General features: G+C 37.6%; 1 protein-coding gene across 2 annotated transcripts in view; it reads right to left on the bottom strand.

Moving 5' to 3' along the window:
- LOC127421987 (mastermind-like protein 2) overlaps nt 1-8,574 on the bottom strand; it is a 147,713-nt gene extending 139,139 nt beyond the window's left edge. For both annotated transcript variants that reach the window (XM_051665277.1, XM_051665278.1), the window contains exon 1: nt 6,795-8,574. In XM_051665277.1, coding sequence (XP_051521237.1) covers nt 6,795-7,196 — 402 coding nt within the window. In that variant the 5' untranslated portion in view covers nt 7,197-8,574. The remainder of the gene's footprint in view (nt 1-6,794) is intronic.
- Nucleotides 8,575-21,999: the final 13,425 nt, after the last annotated feature.

Genomic DNA, 21,999 nt, shown 5'->3' with positions numbered 1-21,999 from the left:
ATAGTATTCAGTGGGGCGGTGAAGGTCTCGACCTCAAAACATTGAGATAGGGAGTTGGGATTGACGTTCTTAGAGCCCGGGCGATAAGACAGGATGAAATTAAATCACGTAAAAAATAGTGCTCAGCGAGCCTGTCTAGAGTTGAGGTGTTTGGCGCTACGAATATACTCTAGTCCAGACCACGAAAGGTACCCCCGAACCCTCTAACCAATGACACCACTCGCCCAAGGCCAACCAGACAGCCAATAATTCTCGGTTGCCGACATCGTTATTCCACACAGCTGGTGTTAAGCGGTGCAAAAAAAGGCACACAGATGCATCTTTCCGTCCGAGGAAGAGCACTGCGACAGGACTGCTCCGACACCAACCTCAGACGCACCCACCTCCACCATGAACTGACTTGCAGGGTCGGGAGTTATGAGGATGGGTGTGGTAGAAAACCACTCATTAAATTTCAGAAAACGTGGCCTCAGATCGTGGGACCAACAAAAGTCAGTGCGTGTGGAGGTGAGGTCCATCAGAGGTGTGGCGAGTTGGCTGTAGTTCCTAATAAACCTCCAAAAAAATTAGCGAACCCCAGAAACCTCTGCAATGCCTTGTGAGAATCTGGGGTTGGCCAATCGGAGATGGCTCTAACCTTAGTCAGGTCCATGCGCACTCCCTCGGATGAAATGATGAACCCCAGGAATGGAACCGACTGTGCATGAAAAGCGCACTTTTCTGCTTTGACGAACAGCCAATTCTCTAACAGTCGCTGAAGCACCTGCCTGATGTGTTGTACATGATCCTGGATATTCTGGGAGAAGATCAGAATATCATCAAGACAAACACAAAACGATCGAACATGTCTCTAAGCACGTCATTTACGAGCCTCTGGAAGATGGCGAAGTTCACCAATCCGAAAGGTATAACCAAATATTCAAACCGACTGTATTTAGTCACTTAACATGTCACTTAGATGGCTTTACCTGTCTAAATGGGTGGTTCTTGGCCGGGGTGGACTGGCCATCTGAATCGCTGGGCGTTTTCCTGGTGGGCAGCTGGGTAATTTGGGTCGGCCCGCTGCTGCGCAAGAATAAAAAAAAATGATGATAGTATTGATCAGGGCAGGCCCATCCTAAAGGCACATAGGCAGCTGCCCTGGGCTCCAACATGGCCGCGCAGACCCCAAAACAGAGCGAGAATTCAATAAACTTTGTAAGGTCAAAACAATACAATGGCTTTTATTTTGAAACCATGTAATGACTTTTATTTTGACATCGCTTACACAGTGGCACGGTTTCCATATGTGTCCTAACCAGATGCGACACGACGTGACGACATGCGATAAAAGGTATCTTTTCCATGTTAATCAGAGTTCTTGTCCTAACCAGCAGCGACACATGACGAGCGACAGGTCTGTCTATTTTTGGAATGGTTTCTATTTCTGCAACGTCGCGCCAGGCAGCGCAGTCAACAAATGGGTCTAAAATTATTTTATTAAAGTATATTAAAGCCAGCATCTCACTAGCCGGTTCACAACAACTTGATTTTGGCCGTAGGTGTCACACACCCACCGAATGTTGTGCTTGAGGACTCGCTCTCTTCAGCCGGAACTCTGTCACACACACACACACCGGTTCAGAATGGCAGTGTGAAGACATACCAGCTCAATCTGACTTTCTTTCCGCTTCCCTGTCACGTGGAGATCGGTGAAATAACAACAGGAGTACCGCGTGAACATAAACAATCGTAACAGACAAAATAAGGATGCGATTCATAATGTAACTTAGCCCTGTGTACATGTGTGATTGTGTATTTATCATCTCGGGGCTTGCCATAGAAAGCGTTACGGAGCTTATGTGAGAAAATTAGTTGAGTTCAATAAACATCTGTAATTGCTCTGTTTTCTACATTTTATTGTTAATTTTGCTCATTTTTGTGTATTAATATCGCGGTGTTGTGTCGCACCTGGTGTGGACAGACAGATTGCTTGCGCTGGAATCTTATCGCGTCACGTCTAGTTAGGATGAGGTGTAACTCGCATGGACTTCATTATTTGACACAAATCACAATAATGGTGACAACCAAATACAAAATATTAAGTATAAGCTCTGAATAATCACAAAATGACAAATAACTGCAAGTTACAACAATACAATAACAGCAGTGTAAATAAAATCAGCAAACAGTTAAGCTATGAGCAGTACACAGTCATTTGCATAATGTACTCATACTCCAAAGCATTATTGGGAGCTGAAGCACGGCTTCTTCACAGATCGCACACCTTGCTGAATAATGCTCACAGTCATGCCTGACAGAAACACAGAAAATAAGTCATGAAAAATATTACTTTGTGGCTATTTGAGCCTTTGAGGATTACTATGTTTAAAGGATGGCAAAAACAGCGCATGTAAAAGCACAGGGCTTTTCACTTTTTTTTCCAAGACTAATCTGGGGAAGGAATTAAAACACAAATAGAGTGAAAATATTAATCTGCAAAATATCTGCAAAGATTTGCACTTTAACAGGTATGTTTATATTTTCCAAATATTTATATTTGTTTCTATTTATATTTGCACATTCTGGCCAATTTTCTGTTTTCATTGATTTTATCAGGGTTTCCATTAGCCGGTAATTATCATTTTTGACCATTAAAATATCCAAATGTCTGACAAATTCAAACATTGTTGGACACAATGTCCGGCAAAAATATTAACATAAAGCGTAGGCAACCTCTTTAGTTCATGCCACAAGTGTACAGTGTGATGCCATCCCAGTGATCACGGAGGTTTTAACTTTCCCGAAGATTGCGAATTACTAATCTGTGAGTGTGTATTCCACACATTGTCAAAAGCAGCCTGCGTTATTCCCATTATTCGCTGCTCACTTCAGAATTGCTTCAAAACAGCCTTGCGTTGCCGTCTTCTGGAGGAGAAGGACACCACAGGATTATGTGAATCTCAGTTGTAGAGAAACACTGGACACGTTTGACTTCATTTTGGCAGTAAAACGGTTTTGTGCTGCTATGAAAAATCAGAGGAAATAATCATAATAAAGTATATTAGCCAAGGTGAGAAATTATATGATATAACCTAACTATTTGTTATTTTAATAAACAAAAAGCAAACAAAAAAAAATCTATAGTTTTTTTGCTTTGCACCCTGATGAAAGCATTTTTTAATTAGTCTCTAATTCCATGACAGGCAATTTTTTTATTTTTTTTATGGAAAAGTAACTATAATGAACAAACGTTTATCATTCATTTAAATTGATTGTGTGTCATTGTTATATTGCATTATTATGCATAGTCATCATGTTAAAAATAGCACAAAATAAACAGCGAAATTAGATAACCAGATTTTTTACAATTTGTCTGGCAAATTTGATCATTTCCGGACACTTTTTATATATATATTTTTTTTTATAAATAAATATTTACACATTGTTATGTGGGTAATTTACATGAAATTTTAAGCATTGTCATCAGTGTGACACTTTCTTCATCTAACTACTTTAAACAACATTTTCTGATCTTGAATAGCTATATACTGTATAAATAATATATTATTATTATACTTGTTTCCACGACCTCACATTAACTAAGACATATGACAATTTTTTCATCGGTTGAGCCTGTTGTCACGACTAGCAGTCAATATTAATGTCTTTTTTCAAAACAAAAATTTGAAATTGAGCCGGAAAATGAAATCAGTGAGGCGGTGCGTTACGGTGTGGTGTGTTGCGCGCCGGGTTTGGTGAGCCGCTCTGGGCCAGAAAGTTCAGGGCCACTTTTTAGTCCCAGTCCGCCCCTGTTCTTAGCCAACTGGGTGGTTCTTGGCCAGCTGACTATAAAGCCCTAGTCTGGCTATGCTAGACTTTGTTTCACTGGTTTTTAGCATCTCTAGGCATAAACGCTGTGTTTTTAGGATGCTGTGTCAAGTTAAATGTAGTTTGAAACTTTAAAAATGTGTCTCAAGGTCCCTGCACTCTGCGCCATCAGTTTGTTGCCCACTGCTGATCGATGGTTACTTCATGAATTGATTTTTGACCTTTTTCTCATTTTCTTCAATTTGACTTTTTTCTAAATTGTGACTTCAGAAATTATTTTTTGAATAAACGACCTATCACCAATTTTCTTTTTTTTTTTTGTCTTTTTTTGTGTCTTGCAAATTGCGCAGTGGGCTGTACCATTAGCACGGGGATGTGGATTGCTTACTGCATGGATGTTGAGGAGTAGTTTAAAAGGCTAGCCCAGGGGTCGGCAATCTAAGGCACACGTGCCACCGTTGGTATGGGGAGGGGTAATTATTGACATGCAGGCAATAGCAAGAGAGTGGACAAACCATTCATGTGACCCACAAAGCAGCAAGCATGTCTCTACACTTTTAGTGGGTCACCCAAGTATAAAAGGTTCAGCGTTGCGTCGTTTGCAGAGCACTGTTGAGTAGATAATAGGGGTTTGATGTCTCACTGGCTGGCACCAAGCTGCCACCAAATGACTTGGTGAGTTCCGAATAAACTTTATTTTTTAACCCCATACTTTCAGCCCTCAAACCTCTCACAGTGGATGATAAAGTCTTTGAAGGGAATAGGGCTTGGGGATGATCACTCATTAATGAAACGCACCCTGTGTTGTTGATGCTCTTCTTCTTCTCTGCTTTGTTTTGCGTTCGAGGGTTAAATATATGTTACATGGTGTAACCGGTCCTGCTCGACCCTCTCCGAGCAGGATTTGAACCGGCGTCAGCCGGCATGGGATGCGGACGGGCTATCGAGGAGGCTAAAGGCTACAGCCTCTAGCATCAGTCGTTAGTGTGCCTTTTGAGGCCAGGGGAGAGAGGTTTACACACTTCACAGCTACCTACCAGCTGGCTACCGTTACACTCACCCCCATAAACCTCACTCCCATCCGGGTCACGGCACCACTGTAACCGGTCCTGCTCAACCTGCTCTGAGCGGGATTCGAACCGCCGTCTGCCGTCATGGGAGGCGGGCATGCAAATGAGGAGGCTAAAGGCTACAGATTCTAGTGTCAGTCGCTAGTGCACCTCTTGAGGCCAGGGGAGTGTGGTTTACAAACTGCACAGTTACCTACCAGCTGGCTACCATTGCAGTGGCACCTCTATTTTTTTGTAAGCTGAGCTACAACTGCATCTAGGTCTGTTAGTCAAAAACAAGACTGGTATGATTTAGACTGAAATCAGACTTTTAAAGTGCATGCAAACACACTGATCCAATCACTTACAGGTCCTAAGATATACACTTTACCTTTTCACCTATTCCACAAGTTTATGGACACATTATGCATCTTCTACCCAGTTACAGAGCGTCCTTAAACAATATTGTTAAAGATTGCTCAAGTGCTACAAACTGAGTTTATTAAAACCCTATCTCTTCACAAGGCTATAGATAAGCAAACAGACCATTCATAATATCCCACTTTCTCTTCTGTGAGAGTATATTCCTCAATACCCCTCTGTTCCCATGTCTATCACAGTTCTAAAATTAGGAAAAAACAAATTCATCCGAAAGCCCATGACGCTTAATTATGGGGCAGTCCTCTTACAATCATGTTTTCAAGGCCTGTTTGACTGAGTAAACAAAACCAGGACACACTGAATGGCTCTAAGCATTTATACGCAGGCTGCATGTTTCAAACAGTTTTATGGAAACTCATCATTCAAGAAGGTGCTTTGCAAGCAATTTGTCAAACCTTTGATAATAGAGCGTGACACGAATGGTATGGAACAAAATGCAAGGTCACTGCAGTGTTTGTAGAATTTCATCATCTTCTAATTGCTGCTCCTGACTTTAAGTTTGCTGGATATATGTTGGTGAAGACAAATTGTGCATGAATGTGGGTGAAGACAAATTGTGCATGAATGTGAGTGAATAACATCACTGATTCCATCTGCTTATGTCTACAGTTTGATTGTGGAAACACATCATCAGACTGCAGAGAGAGTTTTGCTTTATTTAATCCTCAAATTTATAACCTGGATATTTTATATGTGAAATAAAATATGTTTTATGATGAAAGCCAATGAAATGAAAACTGGTGTCTCGCCCAGTTATAATGTCATAATATGTCCACCTCATTCTTTGATCAACTCTTTAAGAGTAACATTATTTCACACATACCATAAATGCAGATTAACTTTCAATGTAGTCTCTCATTAGAACACTTGGGACTTGGTCTGCCACACACATGGCAAATGATGTTTGATAAACTTAAAATTTTCCACTATTATAAACTATATTTTTTAATCATAATTTCCAAAAAATTATCTATTGTTTAACAATATAAAATGAAATAATAAATAAACTGACCAACTTTTTGTGTGTAAAGCTTAGCTTCAGAAGTGAACTTTCTTTACAAAAAATTACACTTGTCTTATGTTTTGTCATTTAACAAAAATGGTATTCAAACATTTTTTTCAGTGGTGTCAAAAAAACTTTTTGGGGTAATCGGATAATAGAAACGTACAGTAAGTTGGAATCAGATATGAGAATTTGTCATCGAATGACCAGTGCTTTTTAGGGTGTATTATGTTTTTCTATATTTGCAAAAGACCTTTAAAAAATAATGTGCCTGCCTGTAGGGCATTTTTAATTAAACAGAGGCCCCCATCTCTCTCTCTCTCTCTCTCTCTCTCTCTCTCTCTCCTCTCACACACAGTAATCACATTATATTAGTGTGTTGATGTCTCCTATGGGAAATTGGTCTGACGTGTGCCACCATGTGTATTAGGCAGATTATAAGATTTGTAGGCATATATGTGGGCGTAGTTAGTACACCACATAAAACTTACTGCTATTTGCGAAGAAATTTTGGATTCTGTCTCCGTCGAACTGTGGACTTTCTGTTCACCATTCACACGGTTGTATTCAGGAGGCTGCTGAGAACCAGATCTGTTGCCCTTGGTTTTCCTGTTCCCGGGACCCTGATGGACGATGTTTAAGAGATGAAGTGTGCTCTCATGTTCACGGTCCGAGTTTTCTGCCTGGCCGCGCTCATAGCGGCTTTCGCAGGTGGAGTGATGCCGTCGGCACAGCTCTATTCTGGCACGCAAGCGTTTAACTATAGCGCTGTGGAGCTGCGGGACTACTGATCCTCTTGAAGTGGCAATTGGCGTGATTGATCCTCCCATCCCGACGCCTAACATGGGTGCAAATCCACTTGGAGTGGCTTGGGTCGGAGCTGCCTCTCCCATGACCTCTAGTTCCCCCTTTCTTTAAAGTTGAAAATTCTATACCTTACTGAAGGCAATGCTAGGAACAAACGTTCTATGATGTTATTAATATTTTAAAGGAGAAACGTAATTAATAGAAACGTTCTTAGTTGTATGAACCATTAACATCTGATATTTTAGCTGTCTCACAATGTTCTTAGTCATATGTCAAATAAACATAAACGTTACAATATTCTGAAATGTCAAGTTTGTAATACAAGGTTGTGAGCACTGTATTGAGTTTTCATGAGAGTTATGTTAATTTGTTAATACAAATTAAGTTGAAAGAACGTTTCCAGTTTGCTAATGTCATCTGTTAGAACAAATTAAGTTGAGAGAGCATTTCCAGGAGAGCTATGCTAATGTTAATTTGTTAGCCTAATACAAATTATGTTGAGAGAACGCTTTCAGGAACGTTACGCTGAATGACATTCTACTTTACATTAAGAAACATGGACATATTGATGTAACGAATGTTTGGAAAACGTTTTTACAACATATTTGTTAGCTGAGCAGAAAATGCTCGAAATGACAAACATTTCGATTCATTACAGGTAAATAACAGTCTCCCTCCCTCTCCTTATATCTAAAAGTATCTAAGCTGGAATCCAAATTTGCTCTCAGGATCCACAATTTATGTTATGAGTGCCAGTATGCAACGTTATTCACAGTGGTGTCTTTGCAGCTAGTCAGGTCGCCAAAATACAGCGCGTGTTCAACTCAATGTAAGGTGTAACAAATCCACAGTCTGTTAATGTCAGATAAGGCTTTACAAACTGTCATGCAGCAATGAATAAACGGATTCACGCCAATGCATTTCGCTATTAGTCGGTCATACCCTCAACAAGACGCACGTATCGCCGAGGGTTCCTATCCTCTTCCAAATAATAAACGCAATTATAATCCATTTACTTGGAGATGAAAATCCGCAAACTTCCAGGGAGTTCAAGCAAAGCACTTTTCGTGAGTGTCGTTTAAGACACTGTTTATGGCTTCTTGCGGTGATCCCCTATTAAACTAAATGAAACACGACTTCCAGTAGGACTTGACTGGCGTTTTTCGTTCAGCGGATTATATCAGTAGTCCGAGCGCGTACGGTGGTAAATCCGGAAAGGCTGGGTTACCGCAGGCTGACTACAGACTCTCATTGTATGGGCAGTTCACCCATGGTGGAGAGAAATCCTACAATGGATGAGCTGTCATTTTGCAGGCTCTAGTGGTACCAACCGTGAACTACATGAAAACGACCGCCCCGATGTCTGAATAACCGAGGTGTTGGATGGTGCAACGATATGATTAGAAAAGACTCATGATTGATTCTGTTTCAAACATACAGCACTGTGTTACATAGGGTACCACAAGGCTAAATGCACCAATGTGCCTTTAAAAAGGGGTGTGTGTGTGTGTGTGTATATATATATATATATATATATATATATATATATATATATATATATATATATATATATATATATATATTATATATATTAGTATTAAATATAGATGAACAAAAAGAAATGAAAATAAATAATAACGGAAGATTTTTGTTCAAATTCATTAAAAAAAGACTAAATTCTTTCAACGTATGCAAATACTTTTGAGACACAAAGATGCTTTTTTGGGTTACAATGCTTAGCTGTTAATTTCAATCACATTTGGCATTTCATAACATTGTATTCTATAAACAAATGAATCTCTATTGTGATTGGATTAGTCAATGTGTGCCCACTTTAAACATTCTTTATTACAAATCTGTCATTGATCCATTTGTTAGGAATGTGCTGTGGAAATGTTTAATACCATTTACATTTTTTTGGAAGAAAATAAAATCAAAAGTGCGTATTACCCCAGGAGGCTTTTAGCCCCGTTGTACCCAGTTAGAAAAATACTCCAGTCCTCCTTGGCAAATATATGACTGGAGACATTTTTCACTCCAGTGAATATCTACTCACCGACCACTTTATTAGGTGCACCTGTACACCTACTTATTCATGCTGTTATCTAATCAGCCAATCGTGTGGCAGCAGTGCATACAATCATGCAGATACGGGTCAATAGCTTCAGTTAATTTTCACATCAACCATCAAAATGGGGGGGGGGGGGGATTTGATCTCAGTGATTTTGACCCTGGCATGATTGTTGGTGCCAGATGGGCTGATTTGAGTATTTCTGTAAATGCTGATCTCCAGTTTTTAGAGTTTACTCAGAATGGTGCCAAAAACAAAAACAAAAAACATCTGCGGACGGAAATGTCTTGTTGATGAGAGAGGTCAATGGAGAATGGCCAGACTGGTTCGAGCTAACAGAAAGGCTACAGTAACTTAGATAACCCCTCTGTACAATTGTAGTGAGCAGAATAGCATCTACGAATGCACAACATGTCCAACTTTGAGGCAAATGGGCTACAACAGCAGAAGATCATATCAGGTTCCACTTCAGCCAAGAACAGAAAGCTGAGGCTGCAGTGGGCACAGGCTCACCAAAACTGGACAGTTAAAGACTAGAAAAACATAGCCTGGTCTGATGAATCTCAATTTCTTTCTTGTTGAGCACAGAAACAACAAACTTGTCATTGCTACTTGCAGCTTGTGTAGAAATCATTTTATTTTCCCGACCTGCTCATTAGAGAACTCGCTTGCTTGTCTTTCGTATTGCAATTTCATGGTTGTTTTGCAAACATGTCATTCTCATCCATAATGGGTGAAGGACAGATTAGCCAAAAGGTTCTTTGCGCCTTCAACCGTATCGGGGTAAAATTGCTTGTCGATTGTAGCCACCTATTGTAAAGGCCTGAATGTGTTAACGGCGATCATTCGCCTCACTTTTAATGTGAAAGTACCATTCGTCTGCAATTCCTTTCACATTATCACATCGCTTCTGATGTGCAAAGGCCTTTAGTTCATACTAATGAATGTAGTTAATGTTAACAAACCGTACTGTTACCCATTACAGTACACAAAATAAGAAAATGCAGTAAAATAGTTTTAGATGAAGAAAGTACGTCACAACGCAGGACACTGCTGACAATGCTTGAAATAGCATGTCAACATTAGTGATGGGAGAAACAAAGATTTCTGAACTTCAAATCGATTGAACCAATTGCTATGCAAAATGATTAACTTTTTCGAAGCGCTCGAATCACAGCATGCTGAGGACATCTGCTGGTCACAGGCATGTAAATGCAATTGGGAAGAATCGAGTCAAAAGCAGCTACAATGACAAAATGCATTGGAAAATAATTACTGACCTTCGTGGATGAACTTTGGAGAGCTACTACGTGATTCTCTCAAAACAAAACATGCCCCATAATGGGATTCCTTGGCCCTGTCCCATATGTCACCCTACGCCCATGCAGTCCGATTCCAGATTTTGGTGAGGGTGCATGAATCGTAAATGGGGGGACCCTGGGCTGCAAGGTCTCGTGGCCCATCAACTTTGAAAACAAATGTTTATATATGCTTAAATATGCAGCCTGGTCTCATGACATTTATGTGAACATGACAACATTTTAGCAATTCAAAATGTACATGCTGTATATCATGTTTGGCTGCAGGTTTTCAGTGTATTGTCCAGCTGGGGATGCCAAAAGCAAGTAAAATGGTGTTGTATTCAGATGTGGTTTTAAGGTGAATTTTAGATTTAAAATGTATTTTTTTAAACATACCTCCCAGCTATCAGTGTTGGAATAAGTGTATATATGTAGGTGAGTCTCTAATAAAAGCATTAAAATGTATTGTTTTTCAAAAGATGCGTTTGAGTAAAAGTGTGTCGATATCATAAAATAGCATGGTCTGAGTAATACAGAAAAAAAAAGTATTTATGAAGTCATTATTAGCCATTTAAGTCATGATTTTTGTGAAAGTGAATAAAACACAATTGTTGTAGCACTAATTTCTCCTGGAAACTGCAGGGAATTTTACCTGGAGACACATTTAACAGGTTTTTACTCTATACACAATTATATATAGAGTCACATTTTCACTATGAGACCAGGTTGTAAATATGTGGGCCCCACAGCTTATTCAAGGCCCCCTCAACAGGTCCCTGTGACTATGAGGGCCTCCAGCCCTCTTAAAGGACCCTTTTGCCTTTCTGTTTCTAATTAAATTTTTTGAGCAACTCTTTAACCTTATAATGCCGTGAATATCATATTTGATACATGACTTTCTAAAGCCTCTACATCATCATCATGATGTGTATGAGATGTCTACTGTCTCCTGTTGAAAGTTTTCATGCTGAACTGGAAGTAGAAGACCTTGTTATTTAATTTTCCAAAATAGCTACCATCATGTTTTGATGCACTCATCAAGTTTACTTGATCAGTAAAATTAACAATAATGTTTATTTTGTTACTGATATTTCAAAATTAGTATTTATTGATTTCAAGCAACATGTGCTTAAAATTTCATTATTTTGTGTTTAAAAAAAAAACATAGGTTTAAACAGGTTTAAAAAATAGAATTTTCTGATTATTATTTCATATGTTAGGCTTTATATAGTTAAGCTTTATTCTTTGTATAAAAGGGCTGTCGAACAAAAACGTTTATTATATTATTCATCTAAACTGCATGTTTGCCCAAAAAATAACTTGGCTAATGTAAGTGATTGGGAAAAAGAAAATATTGATATTTTATTTTGTGTGGTTCAAAAGTACAGATTAAACTAGATATGTTAGAGACAAACTATAATGTTGGTCTGACAAAACATTGTCTGAAAGTTTTAAATAGTTTTAAATGCTTTAAGTTAGACATTTTTACAGTAAGAAAAAAAGAAAGAAAGAAGAGAACATCTTAAAGCAGATTAAAGGGCTTGTGTGGAAGTTTTGACAGCTGAAATTTAAAATTACGAACATTTAAAAACAGACTCTTAATTCATTTTAACATTCTGTCAATGTAATGTAGTCTAGGGTATTTTTTGGACACTTTGAAAAGGCTTAAATCATGCCTTCGCAGGGCTTTTTGATGGAAGAATAATAATGGTAGTCAAGCTGTAGGATCGTTCCAAACAGAATTTCCTAAAAAATAACAAAATGACCACTATTTTTGAGCGCCACACCTTTCAACTCTTTGAAGCTCTCACAAAGGAGGATAAAGTCTTTGAAGGAAATAGGGTGTAGGGATGATCACGTCTAAATGAAATGCACCCCATCATTCAGATGAGTTAAAAAGATATACTGTAGCAGAGCGAGCCAGAACTGCCTGAACTCTTTGCCGAATTTCACCAAACCCATGCATAGATACTGTAGGAGTATTTGTTAAATTCATCAATATTTAAAGTGTTTAAAGTTAAAATATTTCATAATTTATAATGGCCCATGTAAATATATGCATTTTGTATACATAATGTTTAGTATATACATTCAGTTTACATTATGTATAACAAACGTTAAAATGGTACTGTCTCTTTATGAATAGTGGCTGTTCAGCAACCGTGATTCGGTTGAGAGGCTTCTTTACCACATCCGTGCTGTGTTTTAGAATGAATCTGACTGTAAATAACAGAACGGTATTAAGAGACTTAAATGAATGAAAATAGATTCTTTTAGGGGGTGGGGGGCCTAAAAGAAAATTGGCCCTGGGGCACATGCAAGTCATAATCTGCCCCTGCAGATACTTCCCCGCAATGATCGAAGTTGGCAGACATAGCCGGAATGATGCACAATTCCTGACATCGTACCGGCAGCTATTCTTGCATACAGGTAGCTCTTATAAAGTGTTACTGTGTCCCGCTCCTGCGACACAATGAAGGGGGAGATTGAAAGTTATGCAGTTTTGTCATGTCTTGCAAACCCATCTCATAATTCGGGTTTTTTGGATCATTACGATGATGAAACATCTTTCCAAGAAATTTTAGTAGACAAAAACTCTAGACAACATAAGTTGTAGAAATTAAATGTGATCTAGCTTTTTGATGGCTTTATACAGTGAATATCGATGAGACAGTAAGTCTATCCATCACGGCCTTATTTTCATTCCTGTCAAAAGTCGAAGATGGCGCTACTGTGTATAAAGTCTTTTGTTTTAATCATACACATTTTCAAATACCTTGTGTGAATGTTATCTATGCATTAGAGAGGGGGTACGCAAAAGTTTGTTGAATGTTTGGAAGTGTATGCCACAGTAAAAAGTTTGGGAAACACTGCACTATATTGTCTATAACTTATGACATTTAATTATATAGACTCATATTGGCATTTATTGCCACACTTTAATATGTATTTTATATTATCAGAGGGTGAAAATCAACACATTTTGCACTGTTAGGATTTTATCGTATTGAAACTACATCAGTTAGGTGTGTGCGCTTCATCCAATGGAGCTACATCCTCGGGTTAATGCAATGAATGTGGACTACTTGGATTAATAGCTTGTTTTAATTTGACTAACCACCAGATGTCACTGTTTTCGATACTCCAGAGGCTTTGAATGTTTTCCCGGTAGCATTAGGGGAACGCTTCAGAGCTGTTTACAAACGACATTTTATTATATTATTAGTTGCTTTTTGCTTTTAGAACAATAGCCTACTTGATGTAAATAAATAGATACCATTTAAATGATAAAACTGGCAAAGGATACCTGGTCCTTATCGTTCCACACACAAGATGGTGACTCAATTCAACATAATTTAAGGTGCACTTTTCAATATTACAAAGTTTTATTACAAAATCATGACCACTTTCATGAGGTGAAATTTTAATGGTACCAAAAAGGCATTATAAAGTAATACAATTTTATATATGTAACAGGGGGTCCCTGCTCCATCTCTCTACCCACCAAGAGGTCCTTAGCCTGAAAAAGGTTGAAGGCTCCTGGTCTATTAGATTGGTTCTCAACCTGCTGCCGATTCTCGCTCCACATCTTCAGGAGAGTCTACTGTTTGTTGAATGTCTTCTCATTGCTTTGCTTTGATTGTTTCAATAAAGACTTTGAAATTAACTTAACTTCTGCGTTAGGGTCTTCATAACCACCAGTGTGGTTGTTTGTTCATAAATCTTGGACATTGCAAAGAAGGGGATCCAAGGTTAGAATATGCCAGTGTTTATTGACAATTTTTCTTAAATCTTTACATAGAAAGGAGCATATGATTTTCTTGACTTCAGACTTGGCCTACAGATTGGCTTAAGTTTTCAGGTTTTCAAAGGTTTCAGGTCTTTCTTGTCATCCTCATGGTTTAGGATTTAGCTATGATCTGTTTTGAAAGGTTCGCTAATTCTTCCACTATCTCTTTACAGGTCTCTATGGAGGTGGTAAATTGAACCAGAATTGTAAGTATCCAGTTTCTAGTCAGCGTTAGCTCTGAGGGACATTTTAATTTATGTTAACTCTGAAGGCCGTTCATGTAGCTAACCGACAGTGTTGGGTGGTTCGCTTCTGATTACGGACTGATTACAAATTACACAACTAAAATCGTAATTAGTAATGTAATGTTTTATTTGACTTTTATGTAATTTAATCTGATTACTTTTGGATTCTTATTTGCAATGTTTATTGGTTAATACTTTACTGCATGTTATGATATATCTAATTGTAGGGTTGAAAAAACTGGGTTACCATCATGCCAATCTCCCAGTTCTCAATGGCATTTTTCTCTCTAACATTTCTCTCTCTTTCTATCTTACATTGTCTCTCACTCAGGTAGAAAGCATACTGGTTTCATCTTCATATTTCTAATTTGTAACTATTTCATCTTAATTGTAACCATCTGATGTAACCTTTTAAGATATTAACTGTTATGAAACATTTTCTCTTTAATCCAGGTGAAGTTTAATTTCACTGTGTAGCTAATATTAAGAATAAACATTTAAGTGCTACATTACAATAAAGTCATAGTACGGTTCTAAACTCTCTCACATATTTAGCTATTCTAACTGTGCTTATTTCCAGTCGTTGGTATAGAAGAAGGTGGTAACAGACAAGAAAGTCACAGTTTTATACCATCTTGTTGTTAACATTTCTTCAGTCCCCGTGGCATTCCTACAGCTGAACCACTAATGAAAAACCCACCTTACATATTCTTTAATCTATTTAAGTTCACCCAAAAATGAAAATTCTCATGATTTACTCACCCTCATGCCATCCCAGATACGTATGACTTTCTTTCTTCTTTTGAACACAAACAAAGATTTCTAAAAAATATCTCAGCTCTGTAGGTCCATACAATGCAAGTGGGTGGTGGCCAAAACTTTGAAGGTCCAAAAAGCATATAAAGCCAGCATAAAAGTAATCCATGACTCTAGTGGTTATATGTGGTAGTTGTAGGTGAGAAACAGATAAATAAGTCCCTTTTTTACTTTAAATCTCCACTTTCACTTCCAAATTCTTCTTTTGTTTTTGGTGATTCGCATTCTTCATGCACATCGCCACGGCACAGGCAGGGAGGAGAATTTACTGAATATTGATCTGTTTCTCACCCAGACCTATCATATCGCTTCTGAAGATATGGATTTATCCTCGAGTCGTATGGATTACTTTTATGCTGCCTTTATGACCTTCAAAGTTCTGGCCACCACCCACTTGCAATGTATGGACCTACAGAGCTGAGATATTCTTCAAAAAATCTTTGTGTTCAAAAGAAGAAAGATTCTGCAAAAGTCATAAACATCTGGGATGGCATGAGGGTGAGTAATTGATGAGAGAATTTTCATTTCTGGGTGAACTAACATTATTAAACAAATCAAACAGCAACTCGCTATTTGTTAAACAAAGGATTTAAAGGTCATGAAAACACTACTCAAGACAATAACATTCATGTATTTTAATTTTAAGGGGATAGTTGTTGTTTAGGAATAGGTATTGGACTATTTTATTTTAACTGGCTTTTAAATTAATTAATGAATGGCTCTAGATGTTGTATCCTCATAATTATTCATAAGAAGACGTACCCTTAACCAACTTTTTCTGCCATTTTGAAGCACTGGCTGAAGTTCATTTACACAGTGCAAGAAAGAACAAAGTTCCATTTGACTGGCACATCTAACTTGTTTGTTTATACAGAAGAATGTCTAGAATTATGGACTTGTGGACATGGGTTTGTTGAAACACTGAAGAAATGGATCCGCACACTGTATTATTGTTCCCATTTATTCATTAAAAATCAATCAAACCAATCTTTATCAGGCACACATCAGAAGACAACACATCATTCTCCCAACCAAATACATCATTGTGTCCACCTGGTCAAGGTCATTTTTTTATGTTCACTAAATGAAAACAATTAATTAGAAACAAATCATCAATAACATATCAAATTTATACAAATACAAAGACAAAGTCACAAGAATTAATGAATGTCAAAATACAAGTTAAACCTTTTGGGCAGAGAGAGAGAGAGAGAGAGAGAGAGAGAGAGAGAGAGAGAGAGAGAGAGAGAGAGAGAGAGAGAGAGTAAGCAAATGAGTGAGTCTGTCTGTTATGTAAACTGGTGGGATTCTCAGTCAAGACATAAACATAATATTATATGCAATGACAAAAATCTAAATAACCATCTGCTACACCGATTTTAATAATGATTCCACTGTTACATTTTATAGTACTTAGCAAGATAAGCCACTTTAAAAAATATACATAATAATGTAATTACGTTACCTGTCGTCTTGGGCACAGTATCGTCTCTTGCAATCTTGTTGAGCAATGTAATTTGATTTCTCTATATTTTTAAATACATCCTCAAAAAACAGGAGTTAAAACCAACACACTCTCATGGCAAAATCGTCAGGATTCGTACAACTTTTCTAAATTTGGCTAATTCGTATGATATCGTGCGACTGCACTCGTTTGAATTCCTACGAATTTCACTACAGCCAATGACGTCGCTGGACATCGTTTCCATCTAATACACAACAATGAATTGCTTCTGTCACACACAACAGCTTCTTATCATGTTTACACACTCTACTGATTGGTTAAGTTTAGATAAGGGGTTTGGGTAAGGGCATAATATTAATAAGTATATCCTTAACGCCTTGTGTGCGGAACTCGCGCTTACTTCCGCAGTAGACATCCGGGAATTTGCACGTGAATAAGTCGTAGGAGTTTATGCGAACAACATCGTGCGGGACCATACGAAATAGCCAACTCGTACATTTTTTATGAATTTTCATGAGATCGGGTTGGTTAAAACTGTAGGCAGCACAAACACTGTGACACACCATGTTTGTTTATGTTTGAGGTAGTCACGTAAAACTACCATGTAGCCCGTGACATCACCGTTTGTTTCTCAAAGCAGTGGAAATGTGCAGGCTCAGCACGAGAACCATCACCATTATGGTGGAAAAGTGCTATGAGACTACTTGTTCGTCTGAGTCATATAAAATATTTGTTTAAAATGAGTGAATCGTTTATGAATGACCCATCACTAATTCACACATTTAACAAACAAATCTGGGGTGTATGAAGCATTTGAAAGCTCAAATTTACACGTAAATTACTCCAAATTTACTAACATATTTACAAAAGTTTAAAAAGGATGAGGCCCAATGAGTTTAACACCTCTGGGCTACACGTTCTACAAAGATTCAAAATTGTGACTATTTGAGAATATTGCAGAACCAACGATATTAATAAAAAATAAAAAAATAAATAATTAAAAAAAAAACAGACTTGAGTACAACTGCATTTAATACTACTTAACAATACACAACACAGATCTCCATTTACCCAGCTCATACAGACACAATGTAAGAGTTTCATGAATGTTCCTACACATAGATCAAAATTAAGCTCTGAGCGACACTTTCCATGAATAGGGTACAAATTGGTGTCCTATTTTATTATTTAAAGAAATAAAGGCACAAATCCTGTAGAGATATCTTTTAGATATGTTAGATATATTTCCTGACATACAATTAACATAGCATGAAAAGCAGGCTTTTAAGTGGTTTAAATAATATGCATGATATTGTATAAAATAGAACAAATTGTGTATGGATGACCTTAATGACACTTTTATGGTGATATGATTTTATGGTGATTTTTTTCTTTTTTGGAGCTACATCATGTTAGCAATTCTGCTTTTTTTGTTTGGCTTTTGATTTGTTTTTATGTGTTTATATGTTTATATGTAAATATGTTTAATTATCCAGTTTTTTGCTAGAAAATAATGAAATCTCACAAATCAGGGTTTTAAACTCTATTAATTAATTACCCTTTATTTTAGTAAGGGTTGTGAACACATGTTAATATAAAATAAAACAGTACATCTAATATTTATTTTGAGGCGCAAACAACATTTCTGAATGTTACAAACCTTCTTTTACGGACACTTTGAAATGTGACTTCGTATATAAACATTACTGTGCAAAAGTCTTCGGCACATAAGATGTTTCACAAAAACATTTGCCTGAAGATGGTTATTTATATCTTCAGCTTTAGTGTGTCAATAGGAAATATAAATGTTAGACTCCCAAACATTACTTTTGCAAATAGAAAAGATTAGAATAGAAGAACAGGGAGCCCTGCAATAGATGTCATGGCCCCCACAAAGCCCCCCACAAAGCCCCCCACTGTACATCATGTCAGTCTGAGATTACATAAAGAAACAGAAGCAACTGAGAGAGCCTAAATAGATAGAAGAACTGTGGCGAATTCTCCAAGAAGCTTTGAACATCCTATCTGCCAACAACCAAGAAAAACTGTGTCCAGGTGCTGTTTTAAAGGCAAAGGTTGTCACACCGAATATTGATTTAGCTTTTTTTATATTTACTGGACTTTGTATGACATTAAGTGATAAATGAAAACTATTTATGTCATTATTTTTGAAGACATCCTCACTATGCAACAATATGATTTGTGCAACTGCAGTGCTTATTGTTCAGAATATAATAAATAAAGGAAACAAAGAGGTATACATTAAGGAGTCAAGATTTAGCTGGTTAGCAGGACCCAGTTAGCCTGGTAGATGCCGTAACTACTATACACCATTTGGGGCTGGATTCACAAAAATTATAGAAAAATAGAATAAAAAATAAAAACATTCTCAGGAAAATTCTTATTAACTTATAATTTATCCTAAGTACAATTATTGAAAAATTCTTACGTTCTCAAATAATGTGTTAAGATTGTCTTAATTTTTTTTCTTAAGAATAAAATGAAAGCCTTTCACATTGTCTGACTATACTAGCCTGCTCATGAGGTTGCCTTGTCTAATACAACAAATTCAAAACTTCAACATGTGTTAATCATAACGATAAATGTATCTATCGATCAAAAAATTTTAGCGATAATTTGGTCAATGAGTGTGTGTATATATATATATATATACACACACACACACACACACACACACACATTCTCTCCTATTACCGAATTACAAATGGTGCACTGAAATTTCATTCTGATTGATATTTTATTTTAAAACACTGAAACTCAAAATCAATTATTGTAAGGTGACATTGTTTTTTTGTTGGGAAATATGTTTATGAAAAATAAAAAAACGGAAATATCTTGCCCCACACATTAATATTTGGTCGAGCCACCTTTAGCTGCAATAACTGCTATAAGTCTTTTGGGGTACATATGTAAAACCTTTGCACACAATGATGAAGTGATTTTGGCCCATTCTTCTCGGCAGATTTGCTCCAGGTGGTTCAGGTTAGTTGGTTGACGCTTGTGGACTGCAATTTTCAAATAGTGCCACAGATTCTCAACATGATTGAGATCAGGACTTTGACTGGGCCACTGTAGGACATTTATCTTTTTTTTCTTGAGCCACTCCAATATTGCTTTGGCCTTGTGCTTGGGATCATTGTCATGCTGAAAGGTGAATTTCCTCCCAAGCTTCAGTTTTTTAGCGGACTGAAGCAGGTTCTCTTGCAGTATTTCCCTATATTTTGCTCCATCTATTCTTCCTTCAATTCTAACAAGATGCCCAGTCCCTGCTGATGAGAAGCATCCCCACAGCATGATGCTGCCACCACCATACTTCACTGTAGGGATGGTGTGTCTTGAGGCATAGGAAATGTTAGGTTTGCGCCACATATAGCGCTTTGAGTTTTGGCCAAAAAGCTCTATCTTGGTCTCATCTGACCACAAAACCTTCTCCCACGTCGCAGCTGGGTCACTAACATGCTTTCTGGCAAACTCCAGACATGCTTCCAGATGGTTCTTTTTGAGTAACGGCTTCTTTCTTGCCACCCTCCCATACAGGCCAGCATTATGCAGTGCTCTTGATATGGTTGACTGGTGCACCATTACTCCACTCCCAGCCACTGAACTCTGTAGCTCCTTCAAAGTGATTGTTGGCCTCTCTGAGGCTTTTCTCACAAGTCTCCTTTTTGTTAGAGTGCTGAGTTTTAAGGGACGGCCTTTTCTTGGCAGTGCCTGGGTGGTGTGATGCAGCTTCCACTTCCTGATTATTGATCCAACTGTGCTCACTGGGATATCCAAACATTTGGATATTATTTTGTACCCTAATCTATGCATTTTTATTACTTTATCTCTAACTTCTGTGGAATGCTATTTGGTCTTCATTTTCCTTCAGATTCACAGCCTGACCAATGATCCTTCAACAATGGGTTTTTTATCCAGAAAATGTGATTGCAACTTTAATGATTCACAGGTGGATGCCAATGGTAAAGTAATCGTGTCCTCGTTAGGGCAATTTCTTTCATCTGTGTAACCTGGCAGCTTCCACAGCACAGGGGTTGAATTCTTATGCAAGCAAGATATTTCAGTTTTTATTTTTATTGTGTATACACACACACACACACACACACACACACACACACACACACACACACACACACTCACCAACAACTTTATTAGGTACACCTAAACACCTACTTATTCAAGTGATTATCTAATCAGCCAATCACGTGGCAACAGTGCAATGAATAAAATCATCCAGATATGGGTCAGGATTTTAACCGTGGCATGATTTTTGGTTCCAGAAGGGCTGGATTGAGTATTTCTGTAACTGCTGATCTTCTGGGAGTTTACTTAGAATGGTACCAAAAACAAAAAACATCCAGTGAGTGGCAGTTCTGCGGACAGAAATGCCTTGTTAAAGGTGCAGTATGTAAGATTCAGAAACCCTTGTTATTAATGACACCTGTGGCCGTTAAGTGAACTGCAGCCTGTAGCTCGTGATGGCGCGCACTCCATAGGGAACAAAACAATGAGACTGAACGTGATTCACCAGCTTCATGGTGACAGATGAGATATCATAATTAAAATTACACAGTTATGATTGTTTAACTAAACACTTTGAGGCTGTATATTATATTTGACTCTCCAGTGCTGGAACAGGGCTAAAACAAAGTGTAGATATAGGTCTGACTATGCAAGACTGTAGATTGAAGTAATCACTTTTCTTTGCATGATACATTGACTGCATTTATAGGATAGCCTATGTCGGCGTTAGCTAGCTAGCCAGCTGTTAGCTAAATTTGTTGGATAAAATAGACTGTACATTAAAAATATGTTGATTCCATCACAACTGTCATTTTGATATATCGATGCGCTATTGTTTTATAATAATAGAATGTATATATTTTCTGTATAACCAAGTTACGTTACACTAATGAATGGAGCTTTTTGCATTATCTTGAACATTGTCTAGCATTAATTTCATGTATTATTGTAGTTTACCTTGCTGAATAATTACAGATCAACATTATGTCAGTTACTGTGAATCAGCATACCTGACTTTTAGTATAAAGAGAAGATCATTCAAATTATTTGAAAGTTACGAAGCAAGGTAGCTTGCAATTCGTCAGCGTCAGCAGGCAAGGTCAAGTTAGCTAAAATTACACAGATCAATCCTTATGGCACTATATTTCACATGCTTT

Source organism: Myxocyprinus asiaticus, chromosome 31 (genome assembly GCF_019703515.2).
Source record: "Myxocyprinus asiaticus isolate MX2 ecotype Aquarium Trade chromosome 31, UBuf_Myxa_2, whole genome shotgun sequence".
In the NCBI taxonomy this organism is placed as follows: Eukaryota; Metazoa; Chordata; class Actinopteri; order Cypriniformes; family Catostomidae; genus Myxocyprinus; species Myxocyprinus asiaticus.
The sequence above is the reverse complement of the archived record's forward strand: the minus strand, read 5'-3'. Positions and strand labels throughout refer to the sequence as shown.